The sequence below is a fragment of the Alexandromys fortis genome, unplaced genomic scaffold, assembly GCF_014885135.2.
Source record: "Alexandromys fortis isolate MF-2015 unplaced genomic scaffold, M_Fortis_MF-2015_v1.1 scaffold_296, whole genome shotgun sequence".
Taxonomy (NCBI): Eukaryota; Metazoa; Chordata; class Mammalia; order Rodentia; family Cricetidae; genus Alexandromys; species Alexandromys fortis.
This window is the reverse complement of record NW_026068172.1, coordinates 195,522-221,462: the sequence shown is the minus strand read 5'-3', so window position 1 is coordinate 221,462 and position 25,941 is coordinate 195,522. Positions and strand designations below refer to the sequence as shown.

The 25,941-nt window shown below is 53.8% G+C and overlaps 2 protein-coding genes across 2 annotated transcripts in view; both read left to right on the top strand.

Moving 5' to 3' along the window:
* Positions 1 to 16,718, top strand: part of Sin3b (SIN3 transcription regulator family member B) — a 35,025-nt gene extending 18,307 nt beyond the window's left edge. Inside the window, exons 7-19 of the mRNA XM_050128403.1 lie at positions 434 to 523; positions 716 to 834; positions 3,550 to 3,757; positions 4,259 to 4,375; positions 6,361 to 6,599; positions 7,520 to 7,703; positions 9,680 to 10,220; positions 10,378 to 10,547; positions 12,963 to 13,136; positions 13,342 to 13,434; positions 15,072 to 15,166; positions 15,440 to 15,644; positions 15,766 to 16,718. Coding sequence (XP_049984360.1) covers positions 434 to 523; positions 716 to 834; positions 3,550 to 3,757; positions 4,259 to 4,375; positions 6,361 to 6,599; positions 7,520 to 7,703; positions 9,680 to 10,220; positions 10,378 to 10,547; positions 12,963 to 13,136; positions 13,342 to 13,434; positions 15,072 to 15,166; positions 15,440 to 15,644; positions 15,766 to 15,996 — 2,466 coding nt within the window. The 3' untranslated portion in view covers positions 15,997 to 16,718. The remainder of the gene's footprint in view (positions 1 to 433; positions 524 to 715; positions 835 to 3,549; positions 3,758 to 4,258; positions 4,376 to 6,360; positions 6,600 to 7,519; positions 7,704 to 9,679; positions 10,221 to 10,377; positions 10,548 to 12,962; positions 13,137 to 13,341; positions 13,435 to 15,071; positions 15,167 to 15,439; positions 15,645 to 15,765) is intronic.
* Positions 16,719 to 20,985: 4,267 nt separating this feature from the next.
* F2rl3 (F2R like thrombin or trypsin receptor 3) lies at positions 20,986 to 24,497 on the top strand. The gene is given in 3 exon segments (XM_050128434.1): positions 20,986 to 21,258; positions 21,456 to 22,198; positions 22,200 to 24,497. Coding segments are annotated over 3 exon segments (1,191 nt in total). The 5' UTR covers positions 20,986 to 21,152; the 3' UTR covers positions 22,542 to 24,497.
* The last annotated feature ends 1,444 nt before the right edge of the window (positions 24,498 to 25,941 follow it).

Below are 25,941 nucleotides of genomic sequence, written 5' to 3'. Positions count from 1 at the left end.
CTATCCTCCCCCCCCCCCACCCACCCCCGGCTGTTGATCATGTACAGGCTCTGTGCTCTCCCTGGCTCTTGTAGGGCTTAGACCATTACTGCACATGCCTATGACCCAGATCTTCTCCACAGCCTTCCAAGTGTGCTCAGCGCCAGGTTCGATTCCCAGGTCGGCAGAAAATAAGCCATAGCAGGAATCTAAGACCCCAGATCTGGCAGGGTGCTGCTGTGGGCTTGCTTCTCCTCAGGTCCTGAGTTGCTCCCCCACCCCTACATCATTCGGGGCCAAGGCGGGAACAGCATCTTAATACTGGGCAGCAGACATCACCTGGGGTCCTGGAGACAGGGCCCTGCCAACTGCATTTGGTGCTTCCCCGTGTTCCCTGTACCCCGCATTGCCTGTGGCAGGGATTCACCATTAAGCTGAGGGTTTCTCTCTGCAGAAGAAGATGAAGCTCCGGGGCACCAAAGACCTGTCCATTGCTGCTGTGGGGAAGTACGGCACCCTGCAGGAGTTCTCCTTCTTTGATAAGGTGAGCAAGAGCCGAGAGCCCATCCTTCCAGGGTCTGGAAGCAAGGCTACCGTAGTGCCTGGGAGAGGGCAGCGTAGGCTGCAGAGCTCTTCCAAACAGTTCAGGGCCATACACATCCATGCCCCGCACGCACACATATACATCAGCTTCTACAGTAGTATCCCTAGCCTCCAACTCTCTGTATTCCCACAGGTGCGCAGGGTGCTGAAGAGCCAGGAGGTGTACGAGAACTTTCTGCGCTGCATTGCGCTCTTCAACCAGGAGCTGGTGTCCGGCTCCGAGCTGCTTCAGCTGGTCAGCCCGTTTCTGGGGTGAGTGGCTTCCGCCCATCCCGCACATAGACCCAGGGAAGTGAGCCGGGAAGTGTCTGTGCATTTCTTTTAAACATTGCCTTTTCCTATGTGTGCACAGGTGAAGACCAGAGCACACGTTCTTGTGTGGGTTCTCTCCCACCATGTGGGTCTCAGGAAGCTAACTCAGATTGAAACTTGGCAGTGAGCCCCTGACCCACCTGTCATTTTCCTCATTGGTTGGCTGAAGTTGTTCCCCAGTTATTGTTGATAGGCTCACATTTGTTTAAAGCAGGTCCCTAGCGTGAGCATTGCGTCTCAGGTGGAAAGGGACGACCCTGGCAGTCAGGAACCAAGGACCAACCAGCACCGGTCACAGTACCATAGCAGCTTACAGCCCTGCTCTAGGGAAAGGTTTCCCCAGTGTAACAGCTCTGCTGCAGCAGGAGAGGCTTCCCCAGCCAAGTTGTTACAGTTGTTACAGCTCTGCTCTGCTGCTGGAAACGTTGTTACTTCTCTCCTCCATTCCTGTAAAAGAAGGTCTCACCCAGTCCTCATTCAAGAGGTTTACTGGGAGGGAAGAACCCGGGAGAGTGGCTGCCTCTGCCAGGGTGGGAAAAAAGGCAGCAGCACTAGGAACAGGGTTTATATAGGGCTACTCAGGGGCGGAGTTTTTCAGGGAGATTTTCAAGGTGAGAATTGGTCAGATTTCAGTCCCTTGAGTTCAAGGTGAGAATTGGTCAGATTTCAGTCCCTTGAGCTCAGCTTGGCTAGATCTCTGCTCAGGGATTGGTTGGTTTTCTGCTTAGTTGGTGAGGACCAGAGTTGGCTTTGGCTTCAGGGCCAAAGTGTGTTTCTTTCAGTGGTCCTTGTTAACCTTTTGGCTCTAATTTTGGGGCCAAGGCATATTTCTTTCACCGACTCTGATTCTATGGCCAAAGTGTGTTTCTTTGTACTGGTTTCAGAGCCAGGGTGGGTTTCTTTGGCTGGCCCTTTTTCCCTACGCCTACTGCTAGGTGGTCACAACAGCTGACAGTCCCTGGGCTCCAGTGACCTTGTTCACTGTGTATGGACAGTGCCTTTTCTCAGATTCTGGCTCTGACCTTATGATGTGTAATTTGAAGGTTGCAGGTGTGGATATTTGGGGGCTGGTGATACACAGTTCCTCCCTTGCAGGATGCTGGGCAGGGCATTAAAGGCAGCTTCTTGGTAACCCTTCTCAGGTGTGCCCTCCCAGTACAGCTTGTGTCTGTAGTATGCTGAGCTGTGAGTTCACATTTTAGTGATATTCTCTCTTTTTTCAAGTTCTCACAGTATTGATAATGTGTTGCACATATTGTCCAAGTTGCCCTCCTGCAGGTGATGAGTCCACTGACCTCACATCATATGTGCCCTCCCTACAACAGTAAAATACACAAAACTCAAATTTAAAGGTCTTAGTTTTTTTAAAAAAAAATTAACAGGGCTGGAGAGATGGCTCAGTGGTTAAGAGCATTGCCTGCTCTTCCAAAGGTCCTGAGTTCAATTCCCAGCAACCACATGGTGGCTCACAACCATCTGTAATGAGGTCTGGTGCCCTCTTCTGGCCTGCAGGCATACACACAGACAGAACATTGTATACATACATACATACATACATACATATTTTTAAAAAAATTAACAGAATTTTAGGTAGCATTGGATGTCAGTTGCTGTAAAATTGTCCCGTTAACATGTGTCCTACTTCTGTCCTGACTTCTGAGAATGAATTCACAGGGGCCTTTTGGGGAGGGGTCCCCCTCATGAGGGAGGGAGACTTCACCCAGGAAGACAGCCACAGTGGACACAGCTGCTCTCTGTTCTGCCCTGTAGATCAGCTATGGACAGAAGTAAGTGGGGCAGAGCTGTGTGCCAATAAAACTTTATTAACAGACACAGTCCATGGGCTGATTGGCTGCAGTGTGTGATACCCTAGGCTCCTGCTGTTGGAGTCCAGGTTCAGCCTCCTGAGACTGGACCAGTCAGCAGAGTCACCTAGGGAACAGTGCAAGGGAGGCCGACACAGCCTACCCCAGGACGCCAGCACAGGAGAGGGAGCTTAGTGATACCTGTGACCGCGTGAGGGATGGCTAGGGGCAGGTCAGGGGACAGCCAGCAACTGGAGGACTGATGTCAGGGCTCAAGGGGCAAGACTGGTGTCTGTCTGTTTGAATAGCTTAAATGAGTTCATTTCTAGCCTAGAACATTTCTGACTGTAGCTTAGGCATAGTTGGCAGTTGGTATTTTTTGTTTTGTTTCTCCCTTCTGTTTTTTTTAAAGATTTATTAATTCATTTATTATATATACAGTGTTCTGTCACCTGCAGGCCAGAAGAGGGCACCAGATCTCATTACAGATGGTTGTGAGCCACCATGTGGTTGCTGGGAATTGAACTCAGGACCTCTGGAAGAGCAGCCAGTGCTCTTAACTGCTGAGCTGTCTCTCCAGCTCCCCTCCCCCTGCTTTGTTTTTTGTTTTCAAGTTAGAGGACAGAAAATGAAGGCAGGGGGGCCCACAGAGGTTATTCTCATTGTGCTTTGTGGTCTAGTGTAGCTGGCAAGATCTGTAGCTGTAAGAGGGGGTGGACCCTCCTCCCTTCCCAGCATTGAGTTCTGAATCAGACTGTCTTTGAAGCTGCACACGCACAGGGCCATCTTCATGACTTTAGGTCATTGTCAAGAGGCAGTGCCCACTTAGAATTTCTATCTGTCTTTGAAGGAAATTTCCAGAGCTCTTTGCGCAGTTCAAGTCCTTCCTGGGAGTGAAAGAGCTGTCCTTTGTGCCACCCGTGAGTGACCGCTCTGGAGACGGCATTAGCAGAGAAATTGACTACGCATCTTGTAAGCGAATTGGATCCAGCTATCGGGCACTTCCCAAGACCTACCAGCAGCCCAAGTGCAGCGGGAGGACAGCCATCTGCAAGGAGGTCAGCCACTGCCCACAGGCTAGTCTGAGAGGTCATTTTCTTAACTGAAGCTCCCTCTTCTCAGATGACTCGAGCTTGTGTCAAGTTGACATAAAAGTAGCCAGGACACCATATGTGTTCAGTGTGACTCTCGTCAGGTTTGGAGGGAACTCAGGAATCCAACTGAAGTCCAGACAGTTTGAGGGTCTGCAAAGTACTTGAAAACATACTAGTCCACTGCTGTGTTTGTCAGTAAAGCTTTGCTAGCTGACAGCGGGCCCTTGGCGGGCACACTGCCTGTGGCTACTTTTGTGGGACAAAGGCCAAGTTGTTCAAGACAGAGCACCCAGTGCATGAAGGTTCAGATCTTGGGTCTCAAGCCCATCGTGCTGGGTGCTTGGCTCTGAGACACTGTTGTATGCTCAGCACCACAGCTGCAGCCTACCTAGGAGCAACTAGAGAGGGAAGTAACTGCTCATCATCTGTAGCAGCATGCTAACTGACACTCCTCTCCCTGGCCAGGTTCTGAATGACACATGGGTGTCCTTCCCGTCCTGGTCTGAAGACTCTACCTTTGTCAGCTCCAAGAAGACACCCTATGAGGAGCAGCTGCATCGCTGTGAGGATGAGAGGTTTGAGGTAGGTGAAGCTACACGTCTAACCCACCTACACCCCTGCCTGCCTGTCCTGCCTGCCCTCTGTCCACCCAGCTCAGTGTCTTCATAGTGCAACCCAGAACGGAAGTCTTTCTCCCCTGCCACTCAGAGCCCCCTGCTGGCCAGCTGTGCCAGCTGTGGAGCTCTCAGCACAGCACTGCCCCCGCTTTCAGCTAAGGACAGTGGGAGCTGGAGAGATGGCTGCTCTACCAGAGTCCTGAGTTCAATTCTCAGCAACCACATGGTGGCTCACAGCCATCTGTAATGAGATCTGGTGCCCTCTTCTGGTGTACAGGTTTACATGCCGAGCACTCACACATAAAATATAAATAAATTTAAAAACTCAACTAAAGACAGTGGGTTAGTTAACTTAAAACTTTGTTAGCTTTATTTTTATTGATGCTGAAATTGAGCTCTCATCCCTCATTGAGTGTCCCTCCTGGGGACAGACAGAAACCACCCCTCCTATCCCAAAATTCACATGTCTTCTTGTTGATTCCGTTTTATTTCTTTCTAAGATTTACTTATTTTTGTTTTTTGTGTGTGAGTATTCGCCTGCATGTAGGTCTGTGCACCATGTGTGTCTGGTGCCAACAGAGGCCAGAAGAGGCTACTTGGATCCCCTGGAACTGGACAGTTGTGAGCCACCCTGTGGATGCTGGGAATTAAACCTCTGTCCCCTGGAAGAGCAGCCAGCTCTCCAGCCTTTGGTTTCCTTTTTGAAACTGTCTCTCTTTGTAGCATAGGCTGGTATGCAATTTGTGATCCTCCTGCCTCAGCCTTCTGAGTGCTAGGATAATGGGGGGGCACACTCCCCACCCCAGGTCCTGACGGTCCTGTGTACGTGTGTTTCTATCTTGTGCTATGACATGATTCCTGTGGGTAAGGCAGCTGCTGGGAAGTGGGATGTGAAGGCCAGACCTGGGGAAGGAAGCCTGGCTTTGGTATCTATCCCATAGTGGGAGGGACCCAAAGTAGCCCAGTTGTGCTTTTTCTCCCCCTTTCTGAGTAGTGCCACCCACCTATGAGGGCAGCCTGTGCCTGAAGCACCTCTTCAAAGTCCTATGTTCTGTTTGAGACAAAGTTGTCTTAGAATGCACAGTCTCCTTCTTCTGCCTCTCATGTGCTGGGGTCATGGACCTGTGCTAAGTGCAGCTTCCTGTTAATGCTGCCACACCAACCTCTAAACTTCAGTGTGAGTTTGGGAGGGGATGGTGATCAAACTGTAGTGGAAAGTGTGTGTGTGCATCTGAGTGTGTCTATGAGTAAGGTTCTACCAGTGGTGGAGTCGAGGCCTGAGCCACACATCCCCCTGATCTCTCTGCTATTCTAATAATCAGTAGTCATACTCAGCCTGTCCTTCCCTTCTCCTGTGCACTCCCTTCTGTCCCGTCCTCCACTGTGCTATCGTTTTCAGATAGACAGATGCAGTTTGGGTGGCAGCAAAGGCAAGAGGATTGCCTAAGTTTCCTGTCTCTGAAAGATGAAAAAATGAACAAGGGCCTGGAAAGAGGACTCAGCAGTTAAGAATGCTAACTGTTCTTGCAGAGATCATGGTTTAGGTTCCAGGACCCACTTTGGGCAGCTTACATCCTCCTGTAATACCAGCTCCAAGGGGTCCAGCAGCACCTTCTGGCCTCCAGAGGTACTGCACTCACTTGCACATACCCGCACACAGATTTATAGGTGCAAAGTTAAAAATGAAATAAATCATTCAGAAAGCCAGCAAGTGAATAGAAAGTATAAATGATGTCACGGGGTAGGCCACTATGGTGCTCAGGCACCCCATGAAGTGGTATGTACCACTTGCTGTATCATTGTAACTGCACCCTCCCTACATGGTGTGCATGGTGGGCGCCCACGCTCATGGGCTCCATTGACAGCTCCTGACCACCCACCATACCACCACGATCACCTTCGCACAGCTACTGAGGCCCCAGTGCTGACCATACCTGGCCCTCCCTGCAGTTAGACGTTGTCCTGGAGACCAACCTGGCCACCATCCGCGTGCTGGAGAGTGTGCAGAAGAAGTTGTCGAGGATGGCGCCTGAGGACCAGGAGAAGCTCCGCCTGGATGACTGCCTGGGCGGCACATCAGAGGTGATCCAGCGCCGTGCCATCCACCGCATCTATGGTGACAAGGCCCCCGAAGTCATCGAGAGCCTCAAGAGGAACCCTGTCACCGCTGTGCCTGTTGTTCTGAAAAGGTGTCCCTCCTTTCCACTTCCCTCCCTGACCACTCCCACACTCTAGTCCTGAACAGAGTCTTGACAGCCAGACTCCCAGACATCTGTTGTGGTCACATCCGTCTTCAGGTGTAGATATGCATTCTCATTTTGGGGGTGGTTCTGGGACCCTCCAGACCCTTCTAGAATTTGATTCAGTGCTTACATAAAACCTACACCTTGTCCATGCCTATGCGTTACCCCTAGGTGACTTAGAACACTGGTGGCAGTCTACATGCTATGTATTCCTGCTTAGGTGTGCTTGAATCCTGGGATGTGAAGGGCAAACTGTGACTGTAAAACACAGGCCTCCCCAGCCTGCCGTCTCCTGACAGTGGTAGTGTCAGCTGAGGAGGCGGCTGGGAGAGGAGGAGAGATGCTCAGCAGTCAGAGCACTGCCAGCCCCTCCAGAGGACCCACATGGCAACTCACCGCTGTCTGTAGTTCAGGGGCACCAGGCATGCACATACATGCAGACAAAGCATGCACACATAAAAAATAATCTTTTTATTTTTTTTTTTAAGTAGCCATTTTGGCTATGTGGGACTACTGCCCCTCCCATTCCCTCTGTGTGGTTTTGTTTGTTTGTTTAGGTGTTTATGGTCTTATGTAGCCCAGGCTTGAACTTATTTACCATGTGCCCATGGCTAGCCTTCTGACTCCAGGTCCTGAGTGCTGGGATGACATCCTGCACCCCCATTCTGTGCTCTTTTGTTTTGTTTTGGGTTTTTTGTTGTTGGTTTTTTTTTTTTGAGACAGGTTTCTCTGGGTAATAGCTCTGGCTGTCCTGAAACTTGCTCTGTAGTCCAGGCTAACCTAGAACTCACAGAGATCCATTTGCCTGTGCCTCCCAAGTGCTGGGGTTAAAGGCGTGTGTCAACACTGAGCTCCGCTCCCCACAGGCTGAAGGCCAAGGAAGAGGAGTGGCGGGAGGCCCAGCAGGGCTTCAACAAAATCTGGCGCGAGCAGTATGAGAAGGCATACCTCAAGTCCCTGGACCACCAGGCCGTGAACTTCAAGCAGAATGACACCAAGGCTCTGCGCTCCAAGAGTCTGCTCAACGAGATCGAAAGCGTCTATGACGAGGTGAGGCGCCTGGGCAGAGACCTCACACCTGGCCTGCAGAGCCCTTGCCTTGCAGTGGGAACTGGGGTGTGAAAGGCTGCTGCCTGCTAGACTTTGCCCTGGGCTTCTCTGCTGTGCAGATGGAGTTTTCGGTTTGTATGAGAGTGAATGTAAGTACAGGTGTCCTTGGGGGCCAGAGGCTTGTTCTCCTCTTAGAGCTGGAGTTCTAGCTGACCGTGGGCTACCTGAAGTCCAGCTCAGGTCCTCCGCAGGAAGATGAAGCACTCTTAGCTCCAGCCTCCATAGTGTGACCTTTAAGGGCAGATGTGGTGGCTTGGGTAGAGCACTTGCCTAATTTGAGACAACCACATGGGGAAAAAGATTGTTGAGGGGTCCATATATTCGTAATCCAGACTCTATTCCTGTGATAAGCATTTGAGAGAAGCTATTCAACAAGACGAAGGTTGGTGTTGGCTCATAGTTTGGGATGCCTCAGCTTGTCTGCCTAGCTCCTCTGTTTTAGACCGCTCACAAGTTGGCAGCATCATCGTAAAGAGAGAGGAGCACAAGCAAGAACCCTCCGAGGTATCACCCGGGTACCCACCACCCCCACTCGGGCTCCGCCTGCCCCACTTCCCTATAGCACCAATTAAGAAGCCATCATTAGGTCAGCTATCTGTGAGCCTCATGGGCCATTCGCCTCGCAGTTGGCTCTGCCAACTGGGACCAGGGCATCCAGCACTGTCCTAATGCTTCCTGTTGCTGTGGTGAACACCATGACCACAAGCAACCTGGGGAGAAAAGGGTTTATTTAGCCTTCAGGTCTATCATTGAGGCAGTTGGAACAGGAACTCTAGGTAGAGAAACACTGTTTACTAGCATGCTCCCCGTGGCTTGCTCAGCCTGCTTTCTGTACCCCAGAACCTTCTAGGGGTAGTGCCACCTACAGTAAGCTGGGTCTGCCCACATGCCTGATGGGCTGGGCCAGTCTGGTGCAGACAGTCCCTCATCCAGTTTCCTCTTCCTAAGTGACTCTCACTTGTGTCAAGGTGACAACAACAACGAATGGAGCAAAGCACCGCCACATAAACAAAATAGGGGGTTTGGGAGGCCAGGGGAAGCCCAGGGTGTGTGAGGCGCTCTGGTTGGTGGGGCATTGGGCCCACCTGGACTCTGGCCATGAGTGTCTGACCTCTGGTGAGACCTGTGCTGGTAAACTGGGTCCTGCCTCAGATGGCACTTGAGGGACCCCCAGAGCTTCACCGTGCACTAACCAGTGAGAACTGAGGTGACACCCAGACCACTCCTAAAAGCTCCCTATCTAAGAGAGTGTCCCCAGAACTCAGATATGTCTGCCTCTCCATGCAGTGCCTGGAGTTGGTGCCCCCCAGAGGATGGCTACTTACAGAGATGGCACCTGGGTGGGGAGGGGCAAGTAGTGGTGACCTTTGGGTTTGGGAAGTTTATTATCCAGAAGAGCACTACAAGGCGACACAGTGAGCAGCCAGCACACTCAAAGGCTCAGCAGAAGGGAGCCTGACCAAAAAGTAGACTAACAGAGGACTGAGGTCTCTAAAGGCCTGGGGCAGGTGCCCGTGCTATTGCGGCCTGAGGAGCAGGACAGGCACAAGCTTTCTTCATGATGGTGGGTGATAGGAAGGCTATGGGGGACGTACTGCTAAGTGCAGTTCCAGCCCTGTGGAGTGGAGCTGAGTTTTTGAGTGACAGATGGTGAGGGCCCCTGGTACATTCTTGGCCTCCCCCGGGGGAGACCTCATCCATAGCCAGGTTTATGGGAAGCCCAGAACAGTGGCTCTGTCATCTTATTGCAGTCCTTGAACCTGTGAGAGAAGAGGAAGGGTGGGCGAGTGGCCCCCCACTACTCAGGGTGTGTACCCTACTTGCCAAGGTCGCTCATGCTTTCTGAGGAGGCTGTTGGGCTGGAAATGGGGCTGGAATGATTGACATGCCGTGCCCACTGCCTGTCACCCTTGCAGCACCAGGAGCAGCACTCAGAGGGCCGCAGTGCACCATCCAGCGAACCACACCTCATCTTCGTGTACGAGGACCGGCAGATCCTGGAGGACGCGGCTGCGCTCATCAGCTACTATGTGAAGCGGCAGCCAGCCATCCAGAAGGAGGACCAGGGCACCATCCGCCAGCTGCTTCATCGTTTTCTGCCCAGCTTGTTCTTCTCGCAGCAGCGCCCTGGCGCCTCTGACGACTCCGGGGATGAGCGCGAGCGCGATGGGGAGCCCGAGCGCAGGCGGCCGGCCGATGAGAAGCCCCCAGCAGACACGCCACCCGAGCCGCCCAAGGCCCTGGACGACGTGTACAGCCTGTTCTTTGCCAACAACAACTGGTACTTCTTCCTGCGGCTGCACCAGACGCTGTGCGCACGTCTGCTCAAGATCTACCGGCAAGCGCAGAAGCAGCTGCTCGAGCATCGGCGCGAGCAGGAGCGGGAGCAGCTGCTGTGTGAGGGTCGTCGCGAGAAGGCTGCCGACCCTGCCATGGAGCTGCGCCTGAAGCAGCCCAGTGAGCATCAGGGCCCAGACACTGGGCCAGCCTCTGCCCCTTTAGGCCTCCTTGGTGGAGGGTGGTAGAGGATCCAGGGCCCCGACTATGCTGAAGAGTCCCTAGAGAGTCTGGGCTGCCCTTGCCCGTGAGTGAAGCTGCTGACCCCTCCCTCTAGGTGAGGTGGAGCTGGAGGAGTACTACCCGGCCTTCCTGGACATGGTGCGGAGCCTGCTGGAGGGGAGCATCGACCCCACTCAGTATGAGGACACCCTCCGCGAGATGTTCACCATCCATGCCTACATTGGCTTCACCATGGATAAACTGGTGCAAAACATTGCTCGCCAGGTGAGGCTGGCCCGGGGCAGGGCAGGCTGGGGATCTCTTTATCCCACCCTCTGTACTTGTCACCTTGGGAATTGTTCTTCTCAACACTTGGTCACATAGCAAGTCTTCCCTTTCGTTTCAGTGAGATGAAGTTCACACAACAGAATTAACGATTTCATAACGTTTAACACTGTTAACTGTCTCTAAGGCTAAGCCCCTGCACCCCAGATCTTCCAACATCCAAAATGAGAGCCCCAACACAAAGCTGTACCCTCTGGGGAAGAGCATGCTTCTTGTGAGTTGAGTCAGTACCGGAAGTGCTATAGAAAGCTGCTTCCTTCCAGTATTTCTTCATTTTACATATGTGTGTCCGGTGTGGACACATGAGAGCCATGGTGTGTGTGTTGTAAGACAGCTTGCAGGGCCTGGTTCGCTCCTTCCACTGGTCTGGGGGTTGAAGTCAGCTCAGGTCAGCAGGCTTGGCTGCAAATGCCTTTACCAACTGAGCCATCTCACGGCCCCAGGACTTTAGAGGAAAAGCATACAAGGTCCAGATCTCCAGGGACCTCTCAGTGGGTTTTTGTGAGCAAAGCTTCCCCACCCTGACTCAAGCCATGTTGAAGTGGCTCATCCTCTCAGTGACCCCTGGGCTTGAGTGGCTGAGTCACCTCTGCAATGGGCTCTGCCCTGGTATGCGGCAGTGGTGCCTCCTAGTGGTGAGCGAGGTCAGGCCCTGTCCCCACCTCTGGTTGCTGGATCCACTTTAGTTAGGCTCATGTTGCACTTCCCCAGTGGCTTGTGGTCTGACCTCTTGTGACCACTAGGGGGAGCCAGAGAGCCTGTCTTGCACCCATGTTGCTCTCCAGCACACCCTACCCCACCACATCACAGCCAGCAACTGTCATGGTCCCTCTATCCCTTCTCTTTGAGCACCTTTTCTTTCCTACGTGTTCCAGGAGTGAGTCTTCCTGTCCCTGTCCACAGCAGTGGCCACTGCACCGGGGTTATGGGGAAACATAGCTTTCAGGGTTGCATGCACAGTGTCAGGGCAGCTAGGTGGGGACAGTAAAGGGCCATAGCCCCTGGAACAGCAGCCTTATTCTTGGCACTAGATGATTGGACAAGATCAGGCCCTTTTGTTAAAGCTTTTCCTAGGACTGAGGAGGTGGCTCACTCGATTAGAGTACTTGCTGTGTGCAAACATGAAGACCTCCGTTCAGTCATAGAAGCTGTAAGAAGCTGGGAATGGCAGCTCCTTGTCTTAGGATTTACTATGCTGTGGTGAAATATCAAGACCAGAACAAGCTGAGGAGAAAAGGATCAGGTTTCAGCTTAGAGTTCCATGTAAGAGTTCATCATCAAAAACGGTGAGGGCAGGAACCTGGAGGCAGGAGCTAATGCAGAGGCCATGGAGGGTGCTGCTTCCCCTAGCTTACTGAGCCTGCTTTCTTATGGAACCCAGGACCACCAGCCTGGGAGTGGAACCACCCACCATAGGCTGGGCCCTCCCCATCAATCGTAATTAGGAAAATGCCCACAGGCTGGCCTACAGCCTGTTCTTACAGAGGCATTTTCTCTGCTGAGGCTCCCTTCTCCCAGATGACTCCAGCTTGTGTCAAGTTGACATAGGACCTCCGAGCACACTTGTGTACCCCACGCTGTGGAGGACAGAACAGGAGGATGGCTGGAGCTTGCTGGACATAGGGATGACTCCAGGTCCAGTAGGAGAATCCATCTCAAGGGAGTAAGACAGAGAGTGATAGAGGAGGACACGGCTGTCACCCACTCCTCTCCGCTGGCCTGTACGAGTGAACAAGTGTAAATGCACACACGTGCATGAGCGCACACACACTCACTCACCCTCTCATAGACGGTAGAAACTGTTTTAAGAAGGAAATAATGAAATTGAGTAAGGAGGACAGGTGCTATCTGTGGCTGTCAAACCCCTGTAGTGGCTGGTGAAGGGCCACCATGCAGGCACTGTGCCTACCTTGTCTGCAGCATTCCTGGTCCCTCTGTCCTGTCCTTGTGGAGATGGTGGGTGGGTAGGATCTGGACCATCATCCCTGTGGTACCAAGTAGCACCTAAGTCCTGCGAACCTGGCCCGACCTTTCTTTGTATTATGTTCTTCATAAAAATGGGTAAAACAACTGTTTTTCCCCACACATCTGGGAGGAAGGTTTAGATGAGGCACTGCTTTCTCCTACAGTTTGCTGCTTGGTCTAGTCTGCTCTGGTCTGACTTGGTCTGGTCTGGTCTGGTCTACCTACCAAAAAAAAAGATTGTTATTTGTTCCATGTGATTTAGTCTTCACACACCCCCTAGCTCCTAGTCACAGACTTGTTTCCTGGGGTGTGTGGCTCTGGCCAGTGTCTCCAGGGGTGGTGTGTGGGCCACAGGATGTGGCAGTTGTGGCCTTGCTCTCTCCCTGCCAGCTTCACCACCTGGTGAGCGACGACGTGTGTCTGAAGGTGGTGGAGCTGTATCTGAATGAGCAGCAGCGAGGGGCAGCAGGCGGGAACCTGTCGTCCCGCTGTGTCCGTGCTGCCCGGGAGACGAGCTACCAGTGGAAGGCAGAGCGTTGCATGGCCGACGAGAACTGCTTCAAGGTGAGAGGCTTGTGCGGTGGCCTGGGGCTAAAGGCAAGGCCACTGGGAGAGGACTGGACACTGAGCAGGATGCCAGGGGCACTGTCATCACACTTGTGGGCCAGAAATGGTGGTAGCGCCTGCTGGGTCCCTCCTACAGGGCAGTGCCAGGACCTTGAAGGGTGTTAGGGCGGGTGATAACTGCTCAGGCTATGGCCCTCCCCAGGTAATGTTCCTGCAGCGCAGAGGACAGGTGATCATGACCATAGAGCTCCTGGACACCGAGGAGGCGCAGGCAGAGGACCCTGTGGAGGTGCAGGTGAGACTGCTCCCGTTGTCTGGAGTCAGCGTGTAGGTTGGCCCTGCAGGCTTCCTCCCGCCTATGCTCACACCACAGATGACAGTAGCACAGTCCTGGCCTCATCTCCCACTCTGCTTACAGTTAAAAATACACCCATGTAAGCCCAAAGCCGTCACTGAGGACCCTCCCTCTGCCTCCTGGGACCTTCCAGGGTCCCTGTGTGCCTGACACTCAGTGTGAACACTCACTTCCTAAGCATGCACAAGTGACCACAGGCCAAGACATTGCAAGAGTAGAGCCATACCCTCTTGTCCTGGATGACTGGGGTCCCAATCCTTAGAAGCGCTAAGAGGCCCCTTGTGATCTCTGCCACTTTTGAGGGTTCCAGTTGCCCTAGCCAGGTAATGGTGCACAGCTTTAACCCCAGCAGAGGAGGCAGAGGCAGGGAATCTCTGTGAGTTCGAGGCCAGCCTGATCTACAGCAAGCTCCTGGGGCTGTAGTTTGGTGGTAGATGCTTGCCTGGCATGGGCCAGGCCCTGGGTTCCATCCTCAGTGCTGCAAAACAGAATATAAAAATGAAGACTGCCACCTTCTACAACCCCACTTTGATTGTACTTGGGAAGGACCTTTCTTGCAAATGAGGTCACATGTAGGTCCCAAGACTCTAGAGGACCAGAGCCAGACAGACTGCACGCACACACACCTACACCCCAGGCCTCCCTCCACTCTTCCTCTTAGCCACAGTTTCTAGACAGATGTGGAATGTGAGGACCCTGGTAGCCACACCTTCCTGTCCTTGGCTGAACTGGCTAAGCACAGGGAGAGAGGAGGGAGGGAGTCCAGACTAGACCTGAAGGCACATACCCATACCTCCTTGAAGACCAGGCTATCCCTGTTGCCTGCTGCAGTCAAAAGCCCTCTTCCCCACAGCCTCTATTCCCCAGCAGTCCCCTGCCCCACACATACAGGCTCCCCATGCAGACAACACTGTAAGGAAGAGACATCCATACACCCCTTGCCCTTTTCCCTTCCCCCATCAGGAGGAAACATTCCATGGAGTTTGGAGACTGTCCCTGTTGGCTTTCTGTTGCTGTGATAAACATCAGGACCAAAAGCAGCTGGGGGGGGGGCGGGGGAGAGGGATGTTTGGGTTTACATTTCCACACCACAGTCAGTCCATCTAGGCAAACAGGCAGGAGCTTACTAGCCTGCAACTTAGTTCCAGCTGCTGAGGAGTGGCTCTGCCCACAGTTTACTGGGCCCCCACAGATGTGTCCACACGCTGATCTGACGGAGGCAATTCTTCAATTGAGGGTCCCTCTACCTTGGAGACTCTAGGCAGGGGCTCCACTTCTGAGCCACACCCCAGCCTTTTTATACCCTGCTGCCCTGTACTGTCCTCTTTAGTGAGGACACCGTGCGACAGCTGCCTAGACTTCCCTACGGAGGCACGCCTGCAGGTCCCAGACCCAATATCACAAGGCTCGGATGGTCTTTCACAGCAGAACCGTAGCTGGAGGCGTCAGCCCCTCAGCCGTGTCTGGCCTCCTTATGTTTTGGGGCTGGGTACAAACTCTTAGGATTTGGGATCCAGGATGAGAGGTGGGCCACCTTATTCCAGGGGATTCATAAGGTGTGTTTGTCCCATGCGCAGCACCTGGCTCGCTATGTGGAGCAGTATGTGGGGACTGAGGGTGCATCCAACTCGCCCACCGAGGGCTTCCTGCTGAAGCCCGTGTTCCTGCAGAGGTAAGTACAGGGCCCCACGTGTGCCACCTACCAGTGCCTGGTGTGCAGTGAGATATGGCATGGAACAAGGATGCAGGAGGTGTAGGGGGTATATCTTGGACCGGCAGGAGGTCCCACTCCCAGGGAGCAAAAGGGGCAGCCATCATCAGCCTTGCTGAGAGAAGCTTCTGGAAATGGAGAGTAGGAGAACAAGCTAACACGCATGCTAGGCAGTCACCATCGCCTGGTCTTCTGGTGCCCGCAAGTCCCCTCCCCGAAGCCCTGTCCCCACAGGAACCTGAAGAAATTCCGGCGCTGGCAGTGTGAGCAGGTGCGTGCCCTGCGTGGTGAGGCCAAGAGCTCGTGGAAGCGGCTCATGGGCGTGGAGAGCGCTTGCGATGTGGACTGCCGCTTCCGCCTGGGCACACACAAGATGGTGTTCATCGTCAACTCTGAGGACTACATGTACCGACGGGGGACGCTATGCCGTGCCAAACAGGTGCTGCATCCACACCCACCCACCTGAGCCCTTGACCTCCACACTCTGAGCCCATGAACCTCATATCTGGGGCCCACCCTGCACCCCAGCCCCAGAAATTCACACACATACTCTCCCTCAGTTGCAGCCCCTAGTGCTGTTGCGCCACCACCGCCACTTCGAGGAGTGGCACGGCCGCTGGCTGGAGGACAATGTCACTGTGGCTGCTGCAGGGCTGGTGCAGGACTGGCTGATGGGTGAGGAGGAGGAGGACATGGTGCCCTGCAAGACGCTCTGCGAGACTGCGCACGTGCACGGACTGCCTGTGACGCGCTACCGCGTGCAGTACAGCCGTCGTCCTGCGTCACCGTGAGCAGCTGGAAGAGGCCCCAGCACCTGAACCCCACCCCCACCCCACATGTCATGCCCCAACAGGGCCGTAGTCACTTTGAGCCCGAGGTCACAGCTTGACCTCAAACAAGCAGGAGCTGTATGTAGCTCTTGCAGTACAGAGCAGACCTGGGCAACGGCAGGGGTCCCGCACGGGCAGCCCCTCCCGCAGAATTCTAGATGCTTATGCACAAGTATTTATTCCTTCCTGCGCTCGTAGTGGTTGTGACTTTCGCAGCAGCAGCTCCCCTGGCTTCCCACGGGTGAGACCTCCTTGTGGGCCCGCAAACCTCCCTCTGTCCAGCAGCTGCTCTCCGCAGGCTCGCATCGCTGTGCCAAACCCAAGGTTCCAGAGAGCACCTGTTCTCCATGTTTCCTGAACCGGTTTTTGACCCCGGGCCTGGGCACTCGGGAGCAGATGTGCCTACCCAGGCCCAACTGCGAGCCTCACAAGGGATCGACGAGCACCTTGAGCACATCCTAGTTTCCAGAGAAGGGCGTTGCTCATGGGGACCCCGAGCCCCAGGCCCCTCTGGGCCTCCATTCCCCAGCAAGGAGGCCAAGCACTTTCGCATGCTTCTGGGGAGCCACTCCTTAACGTTTTTGAGGAATTTATGTTCCGGCCTTGACCTCCCTTCGCAGCTGTTTTGAATGTAGTTTTCTTTTTCTATTTATTTGCACATTAAAGTTAAATATTGACGCCAAGCCTCGGGGTCTGCCCGTCATTTCCTACAAGAGTACTGGCCAGGTCTTGCCTATGGTTGTCTCAAGTAGTGTTAGCAGCCCGCTCCAGAGCCCTTACGCAGAAGAGCAGGAACTTCCTGAAATGACAGCAGCTCCCCTAACCTAGGACTGCTTTCCAGAATATTCCTTCCCACACCTGGATTGTGCTTGTATAAACCATTTTGGGAGTGTGGCTGCCACAGTGACTAAAGGCACTGACGACCAGAGTCCAAGGAGAGAACCAAGTCACAAGCACCAGACTACTTTAAACTGTAACAAGGTTATTTTTTAAAAACGTGCTGGTTACCGGGACAGTGGTGAAGCACAGAGACCGCTAATCCGGCAGAGGCAGAAGCAGGCAGGTCTCTGAGTTGAAGGCCAGCCAGGACTGCAGAGTGAGACCTTGTCTCAAAAAAGAAAAGAAACCCATCAAATTCATACTGAGGGTCTAGAGCGATGGCTCAGTGGTTAAGCGCACTGGCTGCTCTTCCAGAAGACCCAGGTTTGATTCCCAGCACCCACACGGAGACTCAAACCCATTTAACTTCAGTTTCAGGGGATTCCCTCCAGTTTCCATCAGTGCCAAGCAATCGAGGCCCACATACGTGCTATGTGATGTATGTTCTTGACAGGTGTCAGGCAATCATGACGCCTACATACATGCTGTGTAGTGTGTGTGTGTGGTATTAACACTGGGCCAGAAAGATGGCTCAGCAGCTAAAGGTGTTTGCACCAAGGCTGAAGCCCAGCATCTGGGACCCACATTGTGGAATGAGACCCAACAGACTCCCTCAAGTCTGTACTCCAGTGGGTCACACATGCCCCACACACAATACAGCGTGACCCTAACTGAAAATACAACTGAGCAGGAGTCCAGTCTAAGCTATGAGGAGAAATAACATGCCCAACTGTCACGATCTTTTCTCTTCAGAATGCTCCCAACTTGTGGACAGTCCCTAGACTCATCAACTGGTACCCACCTCCCTACTTTCCATCTTTATTGGTGACTGCAGGACCTCATGTGTGAAATCCCAGCCTCTGGCTGTCTGTGATGGGCTTAGTTCATTCAACAGGAAGACGAGTGTCCATCCATGTGTTGGATGTACCTCATGTCCGTCCTCATTTAGGGTTGGCCCAGGGCCATCTTGTACCGAATTTGTCACGGTGGTCCTCACAGGAAACCCTGTATCCTTCCCTTGCATGTCACAATGCTATTCCTGTGGAGGATCTGTTGATGGGCACCCCACCACATCTGCTCCTTCCCCACTGCCCCTCCAGACACAAGCATCCTGCTCCAGGCACCTTCATGTCTGGGGGTGCAGCTGGAGGTTCACTGCTCACATCTGTAATGTCCAGCTATTGAGTGGATACAGGAGGAGTCTGGAGGTTCACTGCTCACATCTGTAATGTCCAGCTAGCGAGTGGACACTGGAGGAGTCTGGAGGTTCACTGCTCACATCTATAATGTCCAGCTAGCGAGTGGACACTGGAGGAGTCTAGAGGTTCACTGCTCACATCTGTAATGTCTGTCCAGCCAGTGCGTGGACACTGGAGGTTCACTGCTCACATCTGTAATGTCTGTCCAGCCAGTGCGTGGACACTGGAGGTTCACTGCTCACATCTGTAATGTCTGTCCAGCCAGTGCGTGGACACTGGAGGTTCACTGCTCACATCTGTAATGTCTGTCCAGCCAGTGCGTGGACACTGGAGGTTCACTGCTCACATCTGTAATGTCTGTCCAGCCAGTGCGTGGACACTGGAGGTTCACTGCTCACATCTGTAATGTCTGTCCAGCCAGTGCGTGGACACTGGAGGTTCACTGCTCACATCTGTAATGTCTGTCCAGCCAGTGCGTGGACACTGGAGGTTCACTGCTCACATCTGTAATGTCTGTCCAGCCAGTGCGTGGACACTGGAGGTTCACTGCTCACATCTGTAATGTCTGTCCAGCCAGTGCGTGGACACTGGAGGTTCACTGATCACATCTGTAATGTCTGTCCAGCCAGTGCGTGGACACTGGAGGTTCACTGATCACATCTGTAATGTCTGTCCAGCCAGTGAGTGCACACTGGAGGTTCACTGCTTACATCTGTAATGTCCAGCCAGTGCGTGGACACAGGAGGAGTCTGGAGGTTCACTGCTCACATCTGTAATGCCCAGCCAGTGGAAACTCAAGGCAGTGGAAATGAGTCACAGTTTCTACACATAATTACCAAACCTCCTTGCCCGGGTTATTCCTAAGAAGCCTGGGTCCTTTGCGCATTCCAGGCCTCAGTTTCCCCTCCTAGTGCAGGGACTAATCCTGAGGGCCTGGCTGTTCACCCACATCCTGCTAGATTAGGGCATGGGAGGTAGGAGGTGACCATGCTGATCTCCCTTTCCCCAGCTGGTTTCATGTTTCCAGGCTTTGGCCACTGTGTCCTGGGTTCTGCTGTTCCCAGAATCCAGCCCACATTGCACATTCTAAGGCTAGCCCTGCTCCAGGCCAGGACTGTGGAAAGGTTCTTCTAGGCAGCTTTTTGTGTGTGTGTGTGTGTGTGTGTGTGTAAGCATTGCTGGACATAAACCTAGAGAATTCAGCTTGTGACATGGACTTTAGCTATGTCCCCTCAGACCTCAGTTTCTCCTTCTGATTTTCTCTTCTCCCCACCTCTTTCCAGAAAGCTTGTCTGTGTACATGCTGAGGGTAGAGGTATAAGTCACGTGTCTTCCCCTAGCGCTCTCCATCACGGTCTCTCAGTGAGTCCACAGCTCAGTGAGCAGTGAACCTCCAGACTCCTCCAGTATCCACGCACTGGCTGGACACACATTACAGATGTGAGCAGTGAACCTCCAGACTCCTCCAGTATCCACGCACTGGCTGGACACACATTACTGATGTGAGCAGTGAACCTCGAGACTCCTCCAGTGTCCACTCACTGACTGGGCAGACATTACAATTGTGAGCAGTGAACCTCCAGACTCCTCCAGTGTCCACTCACTGGCTGGACAGACATTACAGATGTGAGCAGTGAACCTCCAGACTCCTCCAATGTCCACTCACTGCCTGGACATTACAGATGTGCTCTGCCATGCTCAGGTGTCACACATGGGCACTGGGGATTTGAACACAGGTCTTTTGCTTGCACAGCATCATCTCCGAAGAAACCCTCTCCTCACCATTCTTTGTGGACTGTTTCTCACCACATAGCCCATGTTGCCCTGGAAATTGCAATTCTCCTGCCTCAGCCTGCAAGTGTTGGGGTGACAGGCATGCCCACCACCTCATCTGAGCAGGTGGTCTCCACAGATCATTGCCTGTAACAACTCCCCAGAGTGTCTAGGACACCAAGGCAACTCAGGGACCCTCTACAGAGGCCTGGCCACCTCCCTCACTAGTCAGACCTGGAACGTGTGACATCCACAGAAGGGGACAGATCCCCTCAGCTATCGCCACCTGACCCCAGAATCACATGGAGGCCTTATTTCTGCACCTCACTTTACTCCAGGTCAGGCAAGGAGCTGGGGTAAAGGAGGCATCCATATGGCAGGGTGCTCCCCCCCAAGAAGACTTGGAATACTCTGGGAAGCAACAATTGTTGATGTAACCTTTAGGGTTATTTATTTATTTATTTATTTATTTTTATTTATTTGAGACAGGGTCTCACCATAAAGCCCCCTCTGTCCTAGAATTCACTACATAGACCAGACTATTCTTGAACTCACAGAGATCCACCTGCCTCAGCCTCCTGACACAAGGAGGCCAAAGTGCAGCTGTGGGAGTTCATTCTCTCCTTCCACCATGTGGGTCCTGCAGATGGAACTCAGGCCATCAGACTTGGTGACAAGCACCTTCCTCCATCTGTAGTGTCTTCTTGCTAGCCCTTATTGCCTGCTCTGACAGAGCCAGGACACCTCGGGATGGGCCATTGTCCTGCCAGCCACAGATAGGAAGTAGGGGTTGGCTTCAGGAAGGGTTAAGAAGCCAACAACATGGCGGTGACTTGGAGGAGGGCTGGACTGTCATCCAAACAGGAGTTGTGTGACTAGCCAGCAGGAAGTGGCCACTTGATCCACAGATGTTTCCTGGGCTGGGTGGAGTGGACAGTGTTGTAGGGATGGGGTGGTGGGAGTGGGGATGGGGCTGAAGCCCAGAACCCTCTTTTCCATCCTTGGCCCCGTTTCTTGTGAGGCATCTTGGAGAGACGGAGACCTGGGCAGGAGACCCAGATCTCTTAGGCGCACAGAGGGACCTCTCATGGGCTCCAGGGTGAGCAAGCGGACTCCGGTGCTTATGCGGGGGTGGGAGCATTGCTCTAGGGTTATCTCCCTGGAAGTACAGTCTGTTCTCTGCCCCGGCTCCGGAAGCCAAGGGTGGCTTTGACAAGGCAGGAAGCCCCAGGCTGCAGCCAAGAAGTGGAGTCTGACCCTGGCAGCATGTCCTGGCTGCTGCTGTGTCCGCTGGTGCTGGGTCTCAGCCTGACACAGGGCACCCAGACCCCTAGCGTCTATGATGATGGAGAAAGTACCGGGGGAGGCCATGGTGAGTAATGCTCCCTTGCTGGGGTGGGTCAGAAATGGAGCTACAGCTAGGCAGGCTTACAGCTTTAGGTTCCTAAGCCTTGCGCCTTTGGGGCTGGATTTTGTCCTTCCACTCACCAGCCCACAGCGCCTGAGACTCACAAGGTCCCCAAAGGCAGGGCAGGGCACGGGTTGACTGACATCCCCTCTCTCCCACAGAAGGCACTGTGGGTCCCACAGCTGGACTCAAGGAGTCGAAGTCCCCAGGCCAGCTTCACCCACGAGGCTTCCCAGGCAAGTTCTGTGCCAACGACAGCGACACGCTGGAGCTTCCTGCCAGCTCTCAAGCGCTGCTGCTGGGGTGGGTCCCCACGAGGCTGGTGCCTGCCCTCTATGGGCTGGTGGTGGCCGTGGGGCTGCCGGCCAATGGACTGGCGCTGTGGGTGCTGGCCACACGGGTGCCCCGCCTGCCATCTACCATCCTGCTCATGAACCTCGCTGTTGCAGACCTGCTGCTGGCCCTGGTGCTGCCACCACGCCTGGTCTACCACCTGCGTGGCCAGCACTGGCCCTCTGGGGAGGCTGCCTGCCGGATGGCCACAGCTGCCCTCTATGGCCATATGTATAGCTCAGTGTTGCTGCTGGCCGCAGTCAGCCTGGACCGGTACCTGGCCCTGGTGCATCCTCTGCGAGCTCGTGTGCTGCGTGGTCGGCGCCTGACCACTGGGCTTTGCTTGGTGGCCTGGCTCTCCGCAGCCACCCTGGCCCTGCCTCTCACTCTGCAGCGGCAGACCTTCCGGCTGGCCGGCTCTGATCGCATGCTGTGCCATGATGCTCTGCCCTTGGCTGAGCAGACCTCCCACTGGGGACCGGCCTTCACCTGCCTGGCCGTGCTGGGCTGCTTTCTGCCATTGCTGGTTATGGGCCTGTGCTACGGGGCCACCCTGCATGCACTGGTGGCCAGTGGCCAGTGGCCAGCGCTACGGCCATGCACTCAGACTGACGGCCCTGGTGCTGGCCTCAGCAGTGGCCTCTTTCACACCCAGCAACGTGCTGCTGGTACTGCACTATTCAAACCCAAGTCCTGAGGCATGGGGCGATCTCTATGGAGCCTATGTGCCCAGCCTGGCACTCAGCACTCTCAACAGCTGCGTGGACCCTTTCATCTACTACTATGTGTCCCACGAGTTCAGGGACAAGGTACGGGCCATGTTGTGTCGCCAGCCAGAGACCAGCAGCTCCTCCCAGGCCTCCAGAGACTCTGGACGCCGAGGGACTGCCATTTGTTCCTCTACACTTCTGTGACAGGCGGCTGAGGCGGGGTCTGGATCCCCTCTTAAGCTACACTCTTCTGAACCCTGAGGACATGACCTTATATGGAAATGCAATTGGTAAAACCGTCATTAGTGGAGCTGAGGTTCACAGAAGGGTGGTGGCCGATGCCCTTGTAGAAGAGGAGCCGTGGGCCCCAGTGCCGCACACCTGTCACCCTGGCACTAGGGGGGCCGAGGGAAGAGGTTATCTTTGACTACATAGTGAATTCAGAACTAGCCTGGGCTATGTAAAACTCTGTTCTTAAAAAAAAATACAGGGGCCAGGCAGTGATTGCGCACACCTTTAATCCCAGCACTCGGGAGGCAGAGGCAGGCGGATCTCTGTGAATTTGAGACCAACCTGGTCTACAAGAGCAAGTTCTAGGACAGGTTCCAAAGCTACAGAGAAACCCTGTCTCGAAAAAAAAAAAATACAGTGACAGAGCACAAGAATGTGTGACTACAGAGGCAGACAAGAGAGACGAGGCCACACATCAAGGGATGCTGAGGGTGCCTAGGGTCACCAAAGAGCAGAAGTGAGACCGTTTCTGCCTCAAAGCCTCAGAGGAACCCAGCCCGGGACACACTGATCTTGTCAAGGGGTCTCTCAGAATCGTGAGCTGATCAACTTTAAACCTTTGTGCTTTGTGCGTGTGTCTTTATGGTGTGTGTGTGTGTGTGTGTGTAGGTGTGTGTATAGGTATGTGTGTAGGCGTGTGTAGGTGTGTGTGTGTAGGCGTGTGTGTAGGCATGTGTAGGTGTGTGTGTGTAGGTGTGTGTGTAGGCATGTGTGTAGGTGTGTGTAGGTGTGTGTGTGTAGCGTGTGTGTAGGCATGTGTATGTAGGTGTGTGTGTAGGTGTGTGTGTGTGTGTAGGCGTGTGTGTAGGCATGTGTGTGTAGGTGTGTGTGTGTATGTGTGTGTAGGTGTGTGCGTATGTGTGTGTATGTGTGTGTGTAGGCGTGTGTGTGTATGTGTGTGTGTGTGTGTGTGCATGAGCCCGTGGCTGCACCAGGGGGGGCAGAGATGACAGGTGCAGGTGCCTTACTCAAGTTCTTCTCTACCTTTAAGTTTTTAAAAAATTATTTTACGGTCATGTGGTGGAGACACACGCCTTCAATCCCAGCACTTGGGAGGTAGAGGCAGGCGGATCTTGGAGCACAAAGCCTGTCTGGTCTACAGAGTGAGTTTCAGGTCAGCCGGGGCTACACAGAGAAACCCTGTCTTGAAAAAAACCAAAACTACTTATTTTATGTGTGCCTGTGTTCTGCCTGTATATAAGTTTGTGCACTGCATGTGCCTGGTGCCGACTAGGTCGTAAGAGGGTCCCCTGGACTGGAGTCACAGATGGTTGTGAGCTATCACGTGGGTCTTCGACAAGAGCAACCAATTCTCAACTGCCAAGCCGTCTCCACAGCCTCCACCTTAATCTGTGAGATTGGTCTCTCGTGAATCTGAAACTCGTTGCCTATGGCAAGGTTGGCCCACCAGGAACTCCCAGAATCTACTGTCTCTGTGCACAGCTCCTGGCTTTTACGCAGGTTCTGGGGATCCAGACTCAGTCCCCATGCAGGCACAGCAAGCGCTAACCCCTGAGCTATCTTGCCTGCCCTCTGTGTGTACTCTTTAAAAGCCGCCCAGGTCATTCATTCATTCATTCATTCATTCATTCATTCATTCTGCTATGCTTGTCCTAAGATGTTGTAAGGGGTGAATGAAGATTCCTTGGCCCATCTGGTTCCTCAGCTCTGCTCTTGGTGTCCCTGCGCTTAACAAGGTCCCTCAGGGGCTGGTGAGAGGGCTGCCAAGGGCTGGAGAGATGGCTCAGAGGTTAAGAGCACTGTCTGCTCTTCCAGAGGTCCTGAGTTCAATTCCCAGCAACCACATGGTGGCTCCAAACCATCTGTAAAGAGATCTGGCGCCCTCCTCTGGTGTGTGGGTATAAATGGAGGCAGAAAGTTGTATACGTAATAAATAAATCTTAAAAAAAAAAAAAAAAGAAGAAGAAGGCTGCCAAGCCTGAGGACTTGAGTTTGGTCCCCTGGCCCCCATGGTAGGAGGGAACCCATTCCCAGTTGTCCTCTGACTTTCACACACGTGCTGCAGCGTGCACACACATGGCAGTCACTCACGTCCTGGATTAGTGTCCTGTCCTCCCCCAGTCCAAAGGGCCAGTTGCAGGTGGAACAAAGGTGGGCACTGCTCTCAGGGGCCACCGTGCCTCTANCTGCCAAGCCTGAGGACTTGAGTTTGGTCCCCTGACCCTCATGGTAGGAGGGAACCCATGCCTAGTTGTCCTCTGACTTTCACACACGTGCTGCAGCGTGCACACACACGACAGTCACGTGCTGCAGCGTGCACACACATGGCAGTCACTCACGTCCTGGATTAGTGTCCTGTCCTCCCCCAGTCCAAAGGGCCAGTTGCAGGTGGAACAAAGGTGGGCACTGCTCTCAGGGGCCGGCCACCGTGCCTCTAAGTCACCCGCAGCCAGGCTCTGTGTGCAAACAGGCTTGGGTCCTCGGGACTAGCCCTACATTCTGTTGTTGGCTGCGGGCTGAAGATCACACATGACTTCGGGAGTCAGCTTGTACCTACTAGTGGCCCCTGCAGCAGTGGACACAGGACTTCCACATGGCTGAAAGGTGTGGATTACACAGACTCCTCAGGCTGCAGCAGCCTTGGGCCTTGGCCTTTCAAATGTGTGGGGTCTCTGGGGGTCTGCACGTGACCCAGCCCATAGCACTAAGTTGGGGTGCACTCTGAGCAGGTTCTGCTGACCAGCACAGAAAGTGTAGGCACTGACATCTGTGGGTACAACCTGGCATCTTGCCCTAGGACATCACTGCAGGTGCTGGAGGTTGGGGTTGGTGACCCCTGCTCTGGAAAGACAGGAAATGGCACGGGGAACAGTCGCTAGGGAGGACAGTTAACTGGACATGCCAACTTTCAAACCTTTAGATTGAGAGCACCTCAAGTTTAGAGTCAGAACCTGTTCAGGCACTTGGAAGTTTTGAACAGGTGCCTTAAGGGGCTCCCGGCCCATGGGGTCCCCACTGCGGACTGAAATGCGAAGGTGCTGGGAAAGGAGACTGACACAGATCTGTGCCCAAACCGGGCAACACCCCAACCCAGGAAGCCCACCTCAAACAAAGCCCACCCCAAACTGCCCCAATCCCACTCAGGCCCAACCTCCACACCCCTCCCACCCTGCTCCTCCTGGTCTTGTCTTGGGACCTTGGCTGTTCCGCTTTGACCCCTGGTCTCTGATCTCGAGGGTAAACCTTTTCTGGAGTCAGAAGGGGTTATGAGGTTATAGGAGTTTGCAACAGCAGCAGGTTCCACACACTCACCAGGACCTATGTGCCACCTGCCTGCACGTGGACCCTGAGC